Raw genomic sequence first — 15,458 nt, 5'->3', positions numbered from 1 at the left:
TTCCCACCACTTCCCAGCACACTTTGTATTTTTATATTTGGATGTGGTGTCACGGTAAAATTGTGCTCGAATTAACTGCACTATTGTAATGTCCTGATTTAAGTCTGTGTTGCAGTGAAGCCTAGTCACAAGTCCATAACAACTCCACTTACAATGCTATAGCCAGAAATATTAGGGGATGATAGGACAGAGGATTGTCTTTGTCACGGTTTAAAATGACTTGCTTGCAGACTTTTGATGGACTTGTGAGAACTTACAATGGACTCCACAATAATTCTGAGATGAGTACAGATTAGTAGCAGAGGGTTCTTGTAACAACTGTTCTATTTTGACCCTTTACCTTTATTATTCAGCTTGTTCATAGATGAGCAGAAGTTAACGAAAGATGTAAGAGACCATCTGATGCACAATGGGTTGAAAGTAGACATCCAAGAGTATGATGCCATCCAACAGTTCCTGGCTGATCTTTATCAAGAGGGAAGTAGTACTGGAAAGACATGGGTATGTTAACCTGTTCCTTGTAGAAATCCATTGTGGGCTCAGAAAGTTGTTTTAGACTCAGTGGAGTAAGAGCAGGAGGTGTAGAGGGCGCTGTCCAGTTCATCTACAAAACCGTTTCTGGTCTTATTTTCAGGCTCTTGACAACTTGAGAATCATTTCTGGTATTCCTGATTATTCCATCAGCAGGTTGTGCAGATCAACTTCATGGACAACCACTGTTTGGACAGAAAACTGCTCATAGATCAGAGCTTTTTCATTCATAAATTTGCACTATTTATTGTTACATATTCAAATAGCCTTCCTTTGTATTTTTGTTTTACTTAGATTAGTCCCAAGTCCAGCAATGCTCTTGTCAGCTGCATTCCCAAGGTAATGCTCAAAGACTTCATTGTTTTCACACACAAACACAGCTATGGAAACTCATAAAAAGTGGTCAAACTCCTAATGGAAAAATTGTTACAACCAAGCATTCTGAAACATAACAGATATTTTGGGTGACCTCAGTCTTTTGCCCAAGGGGCCTCTGGTCTTTTTGCACCCTTCATTTCTGACATGAGTAATCTTACTTGTAGAGTAGGTGTGAAATCAAAGACAGTTATGCTAGGTGCATGGGCATAACAGAATAAATACTTATTGCTATAAAACTTGTAAGGGGTTGATATAAAGTTTTCAGTAATAAAAGAAATATTGACAGCCTAGATTGCAAATAAATTGACCATGTGAATTGACAATTTTCATCTGACATGTGGTGGTCTTGTAACAAACTGAGTAATACTTGAAATGCTGAGCTTCCATTAGGTGATATGCGTGTACAGCCAAAAGCCACGAATACAAACTCATAGTCATTCGGACCGCAATCTGGCAACACTCTAGTATACTGCTACAGAGTAGTTTGGGCCATAACAGCAGGCCATATGCAGTGGTCAAGTTCAAACTCAACACACAGTCTGCCTCCAAAGACCTCTCAGACTGTGTGTGTACAAAACGGGGAGTTATAAGGGTTACCAGCAGTGACTCATGGCATGTGTAGTGGTTTAACCCAACGTTTGTTCCTGTGAGTACAGATGGCCAAATTGTGTTTATGGCCCCCCGCCACCATGAAACGGTTAATTTAAAATGTTTTTAACCAGTTGCCTGGAAGAGAGTTTTTAAATGACAGATTATGTTACTAATTAACCTATCAGCTTGTAGCCAATAGTCCTTTTCTCTTTTTTAAAATTCCTGTTGTTTAGAAGTTTCAAGCTTTGACTGATCTGTCTTACTTTTTGTTGTTGCTATTTTTAGTCTCAGTGCGTCTTGCAAGGGACCCCTGTGCTGGCCAGCAAAGCTGTCAAAAATGAGGTGGAGATACAGGGCATGAAGAATGCACATGTAAGGCTTTCGATATGCAGATTTCTGGTCTCCTTCCTTGTGTTCATGTACTTATGCTATTGTATATTTTTTTTTTCAATACTCATTTGGGTTTCAGTTAGACTTACATGTACAGGTTTGAGCCAATGTCTTGTGTTTCATTTACTTTGCAATGGTTTGTTGATGTGTGTATCTCAGTTGTGTTTCAATGTGCAACCTGCTCGTTAACCACTTGCCGCCGGGGTTTCTGGTACCGGACAGTATGCTTTATACACGTGGCCGGGGTCTTCGAAATCGGACAAAGGGAATTGGGCCTTGTAACAAAAGACCATACTCTGAACAGAAGACCAGGCTGCTGGGCATTACCGACATTTTTTCACTCTCAAAAGTGGAGATAATCCAGCCTTGTTTTGAAACAGTATACCACAGTTTGGGGCATTTAGTGGGAGCGGCTTACCACCGGGGACAAAAGCTCTCCACCACCACCTCAGCGATGAGCCACGCAATACTGCTGCATGCTAATCTGGCCCCTATTGAAAAGAGGTCAGCAGCACCACACGGAGCCAGGTTCGTGAACAAAAAGAAAGTTACATAACACCGCACAATCTGGGCTCTTTTTACAAGGTTGCAGGCCTGGCTGAAATACTCAGGCATCAATAGATTTTGTCTGTCAGATTAGGGTAGCCACCAGACATTCATTCATGTGGGTGTAAATTCCATTAAATGACATGATAAATTTTTGAAGAATTTTGAAAACTGAAAATCTTAAAAATGGCCCTTTTTCAAACCTCCTGGCAGCAAGTGGTTAATAAACATAGGGCATTGTTTGTATTGAAGCCAGTGGCACTGTTTAGTTCTCAATAAACAAAATTCTCTTCACCTAAAATTTCTGTGCGTTTGGATTTTATTGTGATTTGATGTTTGTGTAGAAGTAACCCAGGTTGGTTGAAATCTTTGTTACACTATGACTAATGTCCAGGGTATCAATTCATCTTGCCAAAGTGAAATTTTTTACAACATTTTTTGTGATACTTTCACTGACAGGTAGCTGAAACTTAGTGAACATGTCCTTTTTTTCCCCCAAACTATCCTCTACCATATGACATCATGCTAAGCTTCATATCATACCTACATGTACATGCACATGGGAGCCCTGTGCATTGTGTGTTCATTCCAATTTCTAAAGGACAGAGACAAAGAATGGTTGGGAGGAAGCTTTTTACAAGTTTTTTTTCTTTGGAAGGCATATGTATTGAGTGAGTGTATTAAGTATTCCCACTCTTACTGTCTGTTGCAGATACGTGATGCAGTCGCACTGTGTGAATACTTCCAGTGGTTGGAAAAGGAGGTATGTTAGAGCAAGATTTCACACAACTAACTCAAGAACTTTTCATCAGCATCATAGGTCGACACTGTCTCTGCCCAGTGCCACATTCATTCAGGGTATTCAATTCAGTCATATCAGCCATTTTTCCAAAGTGGATGTGACATTCAATTTGCATCTGCTTGTCATGATTCTGATCATTGAAATGTGAACCTGAAGATTTACAATTGGACGGGTTATGATTTATAGTGTCTTCACTTGATCATAGAAGAGTCAGTCACTTTTCCAGCTAGCTAATGCGTATTTATGCACCTTCCAGTGTGACACTTCTATTAAAGCACATGGTGTTCATATACTTTGAACCATGAACTCCATTTGAGCAGTTGGTCTCTCTTATTACTGCAATATAAAAATCACATGTTATTAGGAATAAAAATGTTTACTCATACACTGTGCCAGGAAGGACATAGGTTTCTATTGACACATAACAACCACAACTGAGAACCAACTTGGGTGTAGGAGAGACTTCAATATACCTATGAAAGTGGCAGAATAGAGAAGCCAAGGGTGGCTAAGATGAGACGATGTCATCCTGACTGTAGGTACGTTGGGAGATAATGAGAAATATTACCACATTAGTTCTTACCTGCATTCTCAGTTGACCTGCCTGAGTACAAACATGGCTTTAGAAACCTGACTTGATTGGTGTCTGTTTGTAATATTTCCATTAGTCTTTGTTGTTTGTTTTCTTTGTTGCTTTAGGTCCCTAAGGGCCATCTGACAGAGATATCAGCCTCAGATCAGCTGGAACAGTTACGAAGGTGCGTATTGTAAACTTATAGTCTCTTAGCCGTTGCTCTTGTATAGAATAACAGAAAAAAAATTCAAAAAAAGTTTTAAACATTCACTGTGCTGTTGAAACTGCAAATGATAAGCTGCATGATTCAATGTAAAACACTTCCTGCTTACTGATGTGGAAAATGGGAATTTCGACACAGAGCCTCTTACAAGCTAAGTTGAACATTCTGCAAATTTTGGCTATCTACACCAATAATATACATATAATGATCATTCACAAATACCTCAGACAGTCTCCCTATTCAACAACATGCAACTTGACCGTGTATTAACATTTGATAATGCCTATTGAGAAGTGATAATGCCCGCACGTTTCAGACTGGCCCAGCACATATTTATTGCCTTATTCCATGAGTGCAGTGGTCAGATTAATTTTATGGGGTGACAGGTTGAATGTTTGGCATAAAATGTTCAGCCTGTCGACAAATGAAATTGTACTTTCTGTTTCAAGAATTTGAAATGTACAATGCCTGAATAAATCCTTTGTTAACTGTCGCCATTTTGTTTTGTCACTTGGACATCAAGGTACAACAAAGTTTTCATGTTCTGATTCAGTTTATGCCAGAACAGATATTCCTGTATATCATTGTTTCATTTCTGTCTGTATTACCTGTGATTTGTATGTATGTGCGAAAAGCCGCGACTTTGTGTACATACCTACTGCATAGGTGCAGTACACTGGTATATCAAACGGTGTATTCAGTGGTTTGCCATTGATTACACTGAATAATTCATGGCATATGATTGACAACTGTCTAATCAGATGATGGGGGTCTTATTCAGGTGTTATGGAGTAGGCAGTATGAGAAGGGTCTATGGGTAGGTACAGGTGCTCCATAAAATAAATGATCGGTGTTGTATTTGTGTCCATCACAAGACCCTTCACAAGTTCAGTCACAAGTAACAGGGTGAACAATGACAAAGGAATGCTTTTTTTGCAGCTTGTTTGAATAGCTTGTGAATTGGCTTATGAATGAATGACTTGTGATGGACTTGTAGGGACTTAAGATGGACTGGAATACAACTTTGTAAATGATAACAGTCATTACTGTTGAGGTGTTACCTGTCATTGGTTATATTTACGTAGACAGCAGGAAGACTACATCAGTCTGAGCTTCGCTACAATCTCCAGCATAGGGGCTCATGGAGCCATTATTCATTACCAAGCCAGCCCTGAAACGGATGCGCCCCTCAGCACCCAGGAGATCTATCTGTGTGACTCGGGAGGGCAGTTCAAGTAGGTTCCCATGGAATGTTTCTCCTCCAAAAATCTGGCTCCACAGAGTGGGAGCTCAGTTCCAAAGAGTTCATCTTGTGATTTTGAACCCACTAGATAGAGCCAGAAAAGATTGTAATAATGATATGCTTTCAGAGCACTCATATTGTTGCCCTCTGGAATGGTAAGACGGTTATTTTAGTGTGTAAGCAAGACAGTTGTCTTGTGAGCAATTCAACTTTTCAACTCAAAACTTTGCGTTCAGAATTAGCAATTAAGTAGTAGATATTACCCAAAATTCACCCTGTCTTAGTGGAATGAGAAAGAACTCCACGTACTAAATTAGAAAAAGGTGAACCTTGCTATTTTTACACCTGCTCTTGGGCTGCTAGGCCCTGCGTGTGCTCTTACATAATTGTAATGTCCCATTGGGGTTAAGGGGGGGGACATTTACATGTTTAAACAAAAAAAGTTCTCAACCCTTGTACAGATTTTCCCAAACATTTAAACGGAACTGCCCCTTTTAGAGGTTTGACGTTTCAATGGACAGAATCTGGCATTCATTTTTATAGTAAATGATGCCTCTACACAAATGTAATGTGATTTTCAGAACACATTACTGCTCGGACATATCTAAGGAATACCATGAATTCATCAAGGGAACTTTGTATCAACTGCTTACATTGTATGAACTGTACAATTATGCATATTTGAAAGCACCAAGGAAGGCGGCAGTGACTCCTGTAAAGTGTTAAAAACGTATAAATGTTTAAACGCTATGGGAAAGTTTTCTGAACTTTTTTCAACTTAAACGTAAATTCCCACCCTTAATTAGGGTGACACACCAGATATGTAAACAGGTTTGTGTTTGTATGACATGGAGCAAAAGTAAGAAATTTTCGTCGGAATGTAAGGCCATGATGTTGGCATTGGGCACCCAATTTCAAAAGGTCTGCCATCAGCCCGTCTTCTCTTTACTGATTACCATGAGGGGTATAAAGCTCATATATAATCAATCCAAGATGGCCTACACAGCTTGATTTTGGTGTGGTAGTTCGGGACTGTGGAGGCCATAGCCGTATGTACATCTAACATAGGGAAATAGGAATTTGACTGTGCTGCCCTGATTTTAGAACCACAACCTGGGAAGCGATGTTTTCTTCATGGTCGGGCTGATGATGATGCTGATGCTGCTGCTGCAGTGTAGAATGATGAGACATTGGGAACAAATAAAAAATTTCATCATGTTAACACTCCTGACATAAACAGCCATATTCCTTTTTCTCAACTTTTATATCAGGGATGGTACAACAGATGTGACAAGGGCCATGCATCTTGGCACGCCAACACCATACCAAAAGGTAACAGAAAGGAACTTTTTTAGTTGGTTTGTTATTTAGTGAAAGAATGTCTTGGCTCACAGTTCTTGTGTTCTGTTTATCTGGATGGTCATGCTGCTTCCAAACCTGTCAACTTTTATGTAGCCTACCAGGGGCTGATTTCACGAAACTCATCTTATCTTGCAACTTATCTTTAGGGTTCCAAGATCGATTTGACCAAACCCATCTTAAGAAAGATTAGTCGTAACTAGAAATTTGGTGGCTGTTTCATGTTTCATTGTACTCTTTCACAAAAACAGTTGTTGAAAATAAAGGGAAAGCCAAAATACGAACGTGTTGAAAAACAGTTGACTCATGTATGCTTCCAATCAGTTTGATAATTCCATTTTAAAAGGACGAAGGTTTTCCCGTACTGTAATATTTTTTAGCAGTTTGCTTTAATTAAAACTGCCCAATTGTAAACAATGACACTTTTCAAGTCTGTTTCTGCAGCTAGTTTTCATCCAACAAAACTGTCACATTTATAGCTCTAGGACAATACTTGTCTTTCATTTCAACGATTACTGCATGCATTTATGAGATAAGACGACCCTCAGACCAATCTTAAGTTAGGAAGAGTTCTTGACAAAGTTAGGACTTGTTGAACTTGTGTCCTCAAGTTTAGTGAAATTGATCCTAAGACGAGTTGTAAGATAAGACAAGTTACCCTTCTTAAGACATATCTAAGCGTTTCATGAAATCAGCCACTGCTGCAGGTTGGAAAAACAGTATATACAAAGGCTGGCACAAGCCGGGTGTTGATGCGAATACAAATGTGATTTTGGAACTTCACAGCAATTATTCAGGCAGCATAGTCATAGGAGTTATGGCATTTATAGGGTTCACCGTGAACACATTGTGTTAATGTATCCGACCTGCCGAGAATTAAATGACCTTTCTCTTGTTTAGCCTGTAGGAAGAGCAACATTCTATCTGTATAAAAAGTGGGTCCTCATGAATGTCTCTTGAGATTTGAACCACAAATGCATAGAATGCATAGTGACCAAGGTGTAGAAGAAGGTAGTAAGGATGATGCAAGGTCTGACAGTCTGTGGCTATGGTGCTTCTCTCGTTATATGAGATTGTCTTTGATTCACCTCATCTCACTACATTCAAAGCATTCTGTGAAACCTATGCAAGATCTCATCCAAAGCACATGTGCTTCATATATCTGTGATGGTCCACTTCTCTTTTTTAACAGGAATGTTTCACCAGAGTACTCAAAGGTGTCATATCTGTGGCCACTGCTGTCTTTCCCTGTGGGACAACAGGTGCGCAGTAATTTGTAGAAATACTGAAACAAATTTAATGAAAAATTTGTTGTGTCGCTTCCAAGCTCATTTTTATTTGTAATTTGTGAACAAAAATATTTTTTATCAGAACATGTAAGTGGAAATCAAAGGTATGCCAGTACCTTTTATTTTCACTTTCTTTTTTGGGGAGGGGGAAATCTGTTTTGGTTTACTAATTATAAATGGTTAATGGTTGCTAACTGAATGGCAAACTTTTAAATTTGTGGCAAATGCCCAGTCCCTTTAAATGGTTGTTTGCATTTTGGGGAATACGAAAAAAGGATTCCAGTTGATCATGGCCACTGTGTGATTAAGAAATTTTGAAAAATCATGAATGCATTTTGAATACAGTGTTCAAGGGTGTAGATAGTTCAAGTTACATTGATCTTGGTAATGGACCATTCACTAATTAAAATTCAGAAATGCCGGTTAGTCACAGCATTCTGGTGCCGGTACAGAACCCTGATGGAAGAATCGTAACTGATCTTGACTCATTTATTCTTTACCTACTAGGCAGTATGATAGACTCCTTTGCTCGGCGTTCCCTGTGGGAAGCTGGCCTGGACTACCTCCACGGTACCGGCCATGGGGTGGGGGCTTTCCTGAATGTTCATGAAGGCCCCCAGCAAATCAGCTGTAAGGTGACTGCCTTTGATGCAGCCCTTGAAGCTGGAGTCTTCATGTCAGATGGTGAGGAGAATGACTGTGGGAATGGGCCTTGGTGGGGGGGGTTAGAGGAGGATGTGTCTCATGGATAGGACAGTTGGGTTACGTGCTAGGTTACTACATTAATGTTTGACATTATGTTGAGGTAACGTTGTTAATGTGATATCTTTAGGCCATCACAAGACCATGAGGAAACCTGTATCCTGTCTGAATTCAAGTGACAGGCTATTCAAATGAGCTGTAACAAAAGCATTACTTTGTTATTGTTCTCCTCGTTGCTTGTGACTAGTCTTATTTTTGGTCTTATGAATGATGTGGTGTTGTAACGGTTTTGACTACACCATTGCATTAAGGTTGATGTTACGGTAAAAAGGGAAACTGACTTTGGCTGGTAACATGCTTTTTCATCTGAGCTATGGACCCATATTTTGGCTGTAGTATTTATTGAATATTGATAGTTATTGAGCCCTAAATTTCAGGTTTGCTGCATTGTGTAATTGAACCTGTAGATACTTTGTGAGGTTCTCGGCTCAAATACCACTCCATTAAATATCTGAGTATTTAACCTTGTTGTCATAAGATTGTTAATTCCAAAGTGTTTTAAGCTTCAATGCCCTCATTCAAGCTTACCCTTCTGCTGTGCCAATTCTTTAGCATGTTTTCTCTGACTGAGATGCAGCAAATGAGTAATAGTCCAAGGACAACAATTTTGAACAGAAAAAAGTGAACAGTTTTGTTCATTTTGCTAAAGTAATCATGCTTTGCAGCCTATTTGGAGTCTTACCTGTTTCCAATTCCCCCAAATTAATACTGTCTGTCAATGCTTTACCGTCATGAGTCATGTTCACTCATGTTTGCACTTTCACTGAATATTTTCAGACCACTGACTAAGCAGCTTTATGTACAGTGCTGGTCTAGATGTTGAATCATTAAAAGTCTGCTACAGACATTTCTCTGTTAGCGCATCCCCCCTAAAAAAAATAAGTTTGAAAAAATATTTTCCCAAATTTATCACATGAAAAGTGCTTTCTTTTGAACATGTGACTTGCATCAATTTTTTTCTTGATTTTCCCTTTAGCAAGCAAGTAGTATGTTCTCTCACTGGTGGGAGTTTTTAGCCACAAAGCTCATGTTTATAAAGCAAAAGTGATTATGGCCTGAAATTGCCTTTCTGCTCCATGTTGGAATGAGAGGTGTATTTTTACATAGTATCAGTATTCTTATGGTGGGAAAAGATTGCCTGTGTACAGGATCATGCCTTAACGGTGCAGGCCATGCTGGGCATGTGTGGCCAGTTTTTGGTGGGGTGCAGTCTTCGCATCTGTGCCATGTGCAAAGTTGAAATGGACAAATGGCCCGTACAATCCTTTCTCCTTTGCCGTATATTGGTACTTCTACAAAGAGTAGTGTTGACACTGAGACCTTGCAAGACCGCACAAGGCCAACACAAGGCGCCCAGTCTGAATTTAAGTCACAAGCTATTATAATGTACTGTAACAAAAGCATTCCTTTGTCACACTGTTACTTGTGACTGGTCTTGTGATGGCAACAACTGACAAAGAATGAATGGGGCAGAAACTAGTACTTTACTTGGGAGGCATAAACGGAAATCCTCATGTAAGTGTTTCAAGAGAGGGAGATTATAATGACAAGGTTAACTGCCTTTCTTTGTGCAGAACCTGGATATTATGAGGATGGAGAATTTGGCATACGAATTGAAAACATCGTACTCATCAAACCAGTTGAAACAAAGGTAGAACAAATTGTTTGATTCCTTTTCAAATTAAGTAAAATCAAGTGCTTCTAAAGCAAAGGAGATTACATGTATCCTCTGAAAGTGATATTACTTGTACCCTTCTGACCCATGGCCATGGGACAGGAGGGGTGTCATTACAACATCTATCTCTTCTCTTATTGACCACTTCTGCAAAACCTTCAAACTTTGTTGTTCTTTCTTTAAAGTACAATTTCAGAAATACTGGTTTCCTGACGTTTGAGACAGTGACCCTTGTGCCAATACAGACCAAGATGATTGAGCCCTCTTTGCTCTCAGAGGCAGAGGTAAATTGTTTTCTTTTTGTCAGTAATACTGCAAGAGAAAATGTCATTATTTCTGTAGGAAACCAACTAATGGCTTTGTGCACATCGTGACTCCCTGAAAATAGGAAAGCAGAATTTAAATAGGATTTCTTGGGCCCTTATGCTCCATTTTCTGTTGGACGTTTTTTGCCAGGTTGTTACATGTATATGCATTTTGCCCACAGAAATTTGCATATCACTAAAATGGTATTTGTGAGCAAGGTTAGATTTTTGCCTGCATGATCTCACTCACAGCACACCAGGCAGTACAACGCCATCTATAGTTTGTTAATAGATGTCTTTGTGCCTTCATCTGTTTGCTTAAGAAGCAACAACCACCCTGTGAAGAGTGAGGGTTTGCTGGCAGTCACTTTTGTCTAGTGCTCCCAACTACTGTCTGCTCTGTGCAGGATCAATATAGATTGTTTGTACATAGCATTAATGCTCAGTTGGTTGGGACCATGAGACTAAGCACATACAGGTTTGTGTACATGTGCCCCAGGGCAGGCTGAGCACTCTCAGTCTTTATCAGATTGTGTGATTGAGGAATGTGTGCCAGGTATCCAGTCAAAATGATTCCCAGCAACCACTCCTGTATACCATTGATGAGGGGATACTCCCAGGCAGAGTGGATTCTGGGTAGTTTTTCTGGATGAATTGGTAAAGGGGTTTACCCACACAAAACAGTTGTTGATGGTGGAGGGTCCAAAGGCATCATTATGAGACAAAACAATAGTTCTTGACAATTGTTTTTGTTCTGGTTGATTTTTTTCTGTTTTTCTGAAACCTGGTTGTACCAAAGTCTGCCCAGTTTGCTGTTAGTTTTGAGAGCTATGGGTCAGGTAGTCTGGGCTGTTTTTTTATCTTAACAACGTTACACCGGAGGATTATGTGTAAATGTGATCTGGATTTCTACTTACAGGCACAGCTGACAAGTGAAAATATCAAACGTGCCCTCACCCCTGGCTGACATTTAAAAATGCTAGTCCCCCATTTGTCATGCACACAAACACAAAACCTGAGTGAGAAGTTTATGGAGGTGGACCATATGTGATCAGCTCCACCAAAATGGGTATTATAGGACTTTTTTTTTCAAAATGAGTTACATACACATTTGAATTGGTTACATTATAAGGTTTAATTTGGTGAAGGTTTGAACCCTGTGGCATTTTGCAATCTGGAGATATACATGAATTGATTTTCGCATAATCGTATCGTATACATTTTCCAAACTAATTTCAGATATAAAGCCCTTTAAACACAGGAAGTGGAAAAAGAAATCAGCCAAGAAGAGAGTTTCTTGATTCCCGTAGCAACAGTTAGGTTTCTTGTATGAATTGTGGAAGTACTGATATAATAGAAGCCAATAAACCAAGAAGGAAAAAATCACCCAGTCCACATAAAAAAGCCCTTTGTGTGAAATAGCACAGCGTCCCTTAATACCCTTTTTTTGCAGAGCGGGTCACATATGCTGAACTTGGTTGCATGGCCTCTTGTGGTAGCAAATACCACTCCATTGCCACGCACTCTGCCATGTTGCAAAGTATGAGGTTGCAATGAGTAATATCCTACAAATACTATTCAATTGACTCTTGAAGTTCCGCATTTGTGGCATTTGGCTGTATGTCAAAAGTTGAAAATTTTGGGCCAAAGAAAGTCTGTCTGCAAGTGATAAATGTTTCTTTTTCTTATGCTTGTTGGCGACCGTCTCTTATCGTCTTGTTAGATATCCTGGCTAAATGACTACCATGCCAAGTGTCGTGATATCGTTGGTGCTGAACTGGAGAGACAAGGCCGTTTGGATGCCCTAGCGTGGCTGCACAGAGAAACACAGCCCCTGGGATGAGCTATTTCACAACCCCTAAACTAATCCCACCAAGAAATACACTCTACTGAATAGGACAAGAAATACACAGACAATTTTAGGGAAGTTTTGCTGTCAGGTCTAGGATGTATTTTTGGCATGTTTTTATCTCTGGAAGATATTACACATTTTAAACCTTGAATTACCTGAACAGTTCATATCTTCAAAGTGGAATTTTTGAAACTGACGAGAATTCCAAACCAACTAAAATGTAATCTGCCATGTATTCTCCATCATCGTTTTTATTGTCCATGTATTGTCCATAACCATTTACCACTTAAGTCTCTTGTTAACCACTTCCTGCTGGGGATACTGGATCCGGAAACATATGCTTTATATGCGTGGCTGAGGTCTCCGAACTCGGACAAAGGAAACAGGGCCCTGTAACCGTACTCCGAACAAAAGACCAGTCTGCTAGGAATTACTGGCATTTTTTTCACTCTCATAAGTGGAGATAAACCTGCCATGTTTTGAAACAGTATACCACAGTTTGGGGCATTTGGAGCGAGCGGATTACCACCGGGGACAAAAGCACTCCACTGCTGCAGTGATGAGCCACACAGCATCGCTGCGTGCTAATCTGGCCCCTATTGAAAAGAGGTCAGCAGCAGCAGCAGCAGCAGCGCACTGAGCCAGGTTCGTGAACAAGAGACTATTACGTAACACCACAAAATCTGGGCTCTTTTTACAAGGCTGCAGGCCTGGCTGAAATACTCAGGCGTCAATAGATTTTGTATGTCAGGTTAGAGTGGCACCAGACATGCCTTCATGTGTTTGTAAGTGTCTAGTAAAAGAAGATACGAATTTTTAAAGAATTTTGGAAACGGAAAAAAATGATAACTATCCTGCCCCAGCATCATCAACATTGAATGATTCCCGACAGGAAGTGGTTAAAATAACATAGGCCATTTTCACTGTCTTTTGCCATAAAATGAAGTGTCCAGAATTTTAAGTTGATTTAAATGCTGTAGCTTTAAACACATTGAGTGTATTGTAAGGCTTTTGATATGCTATTTGCTTGCAAATTTTAAGAACGGAAACATTGATGTGCCTTCATGATGCAGTTCCTGTCCTTTTTGAAGGGTTTGTTGGGCTTGGGAATGACAGACAGTTGGGCTTTTGGGAGAGAACAAGTGTACATGTATGTGAAGCTGGGCCAGTGACAAATGTGCTAAGTTGGGTACAGATGAAAAATGTAATGTTAATCAAGAGGTTTTTAAATATCAAAATGGTGGCTTGCTGGGCAAAAGCAACATGTGGAGAGAATGTCTGGTATAATGTTCAACCATTTTAAGTAGGTATCCATAAATAGAAATCTGAAAGTTGGGAAGATGCAGGGATGAAAGTTTTCAGGCAAAAGCTTGATATCAGGTGTTTTCTTGTAAAATGTATGGCTAATTTCAGGCTTTAACTATGTATACTGGAACTTCTCTGGCCTTACATTCAGGCTCTGGATAAGAGCCTAATTGGCATCCCTGAAGATGTAATGTTTTCATTCCAGCTGAGACTTGAACTTGAGGCTTGTTCTGCTGGAAGTGCAACATATAAATGTGATGGGATTGAAGATGTATATGAATTAGTCATCACTTCCTTCTACACAGACAGAATGTGCCCTTCAAGAACAATGGAAATTCAAAACTTTTGTTCAGATATTCTGAACTTTTTTCACTGTTGCTCAGCTTGGAAGCTTTTATTTTAATCTTACTATTGGTAATGAACAGAAGGTAGATTTTTGCATTTTGCAGATAAGCTTTAACTGTGCTCGAGCCCATGACTGTTATCAGTACATTTCTTGATGAGTGTCCTGGATGTGGCTTTTTTTTTTACTGTTTTACTGGTATGTTATTCCAACTTTTTATGGGTATCTAGATCAGCAATCCAAGAGACATAAATGTGCATTCATCAGAGTCTTATAGTCAGGCCAGACTTATCAGACTTTGAGAAACCCCTTGCTTTCTTTAACTTGCAATTTAGCATTATGTACGGTTTACTGAATACAAGTTCACAACATTATGGGGGGTTCATATCATGAGTTTCTCGATATTTTCAGTATGTTAATGATAATGCTTTTGCTTACGTAGCTATATTATTCTTTCCAGCGAAGCCCAGCTGCAGATAGTGTGGCTGCTAATATTTCAGCTAGCTGGAATCCCAGAAAATGTGCACTCTCTATTTCACTTGTGTTACAAACATTCCCAACTGAATATATTCTTCATGAAGGGGACAGTGTATTTTTCAACACCCAGTCAATTGTATAAAACACCGCATACACTTTTACAGTGCACATACAGTGATACAGACTTATATATTTTCCAATCTGGAACTCTATAGGGAAAATCATTAGAGGGAATATAATTTTGTTAAGATCATTTAGTTCATTGAACAAACAACATGACATTACTTTCAAGACTAGTAAACCCACTTTGTAGTATTTCAAAGAATATCTGTATGGCTGAACTAAAAGGCCTTTCCCACAGGATTAGCCTCATATCCAAAGACATCCCAACTCTGACAAGTTCCAATTTTACCCTGTTCCACTACAATAAACTAAACTACGCAGCTTTTCTATCCAAATCTAACCACATCCAAAATCTTAAGATGGCCCCCATTTCATCCTCCGCCCAGTTCCTCCAATTTTGCAAGAATGTGCTACTTATTGTATGTTCCTGAAAAAGTTGTGGAAATGGCAAGAAATTCTGGACTTAGAATTTTGTTTCTTTGAATGCCAATGTTTAGAGGGGATCTCTAAACAATAAAAAACCCACAGCAATACAATCCTACAACTGCTGCGTACAATGTTTGTACTGTCTATTGTATACAATTAACTGGAAATCTACAGATGATAACATAAATATGAATTTTCAATTTTCATAGTGAAACCAATCGTGTAATGACATTTCACATAATGAAATAAAGATTCTTAAAATCA

At 39.3% G+C, this 15,458-nt stretch overlaps 1 protein-coding gene across 4 annotated transcripts in view; it reads left to right on the top strand.

Moving 5' to 3' along the window:
* Window positions 1-15,458, top strand: part of LOC110982470 (xaa-Pro aminopeptidase 1-like) — a 32,768-nt gene extending 17,310 nt beyond the window's left edge. For 3 of the 4 annotated variants that reach the window (XM_022240877.2, XM_022240878.2, XM_022240876.2), the window contains exons 10-21: window positions 354-501; window positions 826-870; window positions 1,786-1,872; window positions 3,149-3,199; window positions 3,938-3,996; window positions 5,121-5,270; window positions 6,550-6,610; window positions 7,830-7,899; window positions 8,434-8,610; window positions 10,263-10,339; window positions 10,549-10,647; window positions 12,392-15,458. In XM_022240877.2, coding sequence (XP_022096569.2) covers window positions 354-501; window positions 826-870; window positions 1,786-1,872; window positions 3,149-3,199; window positions 3,938-3,996; window positions 5,121-5,270; window positions 6,550-6,610; window positions 7,830-7,899; window positions 8,434-8,610; window positions 10,263-10,339; window positions 10,549-10,647; window positions 12,392-12,511 — 1,144 coding nt within the window. In that variant the 3' untranslated portion in view covers window positions 12,512-15,458. The remainder of the gene's footprint in view (window positions 1-353; window positions 502-825; window positions 871-1,785; window positions 1,873-3,148; window positions 3,200-3,937; window positions 3,997-5,120; window positions 5,271-6,549; window positions 6,611-7,829; window positions 7,900-8,433; window positions 8,611-10,262; window positions 10,340-10,548; window positions 10,648-12,391) is intronic. The other variant, XR_015427460.1, reaches the window with a different exon arrangement.

Source organism: Acanthaster planci, linkage group LG13 (assembly GCF_054643075.1).
Source record: "Acanthaster planci isolate LZ-2023a linkage group LG13, COTS_SCS, whole genome shotgun sequence".
NCBI lineage: Eukaryota > Metazoa > Echinodermata > Asteroidea > Valvatida > Acanthasteridae > Acanthaster > Acanthaster planci.
This window is presented reverse-complemented; position numbering and strand designations above follow the sequence as displayed.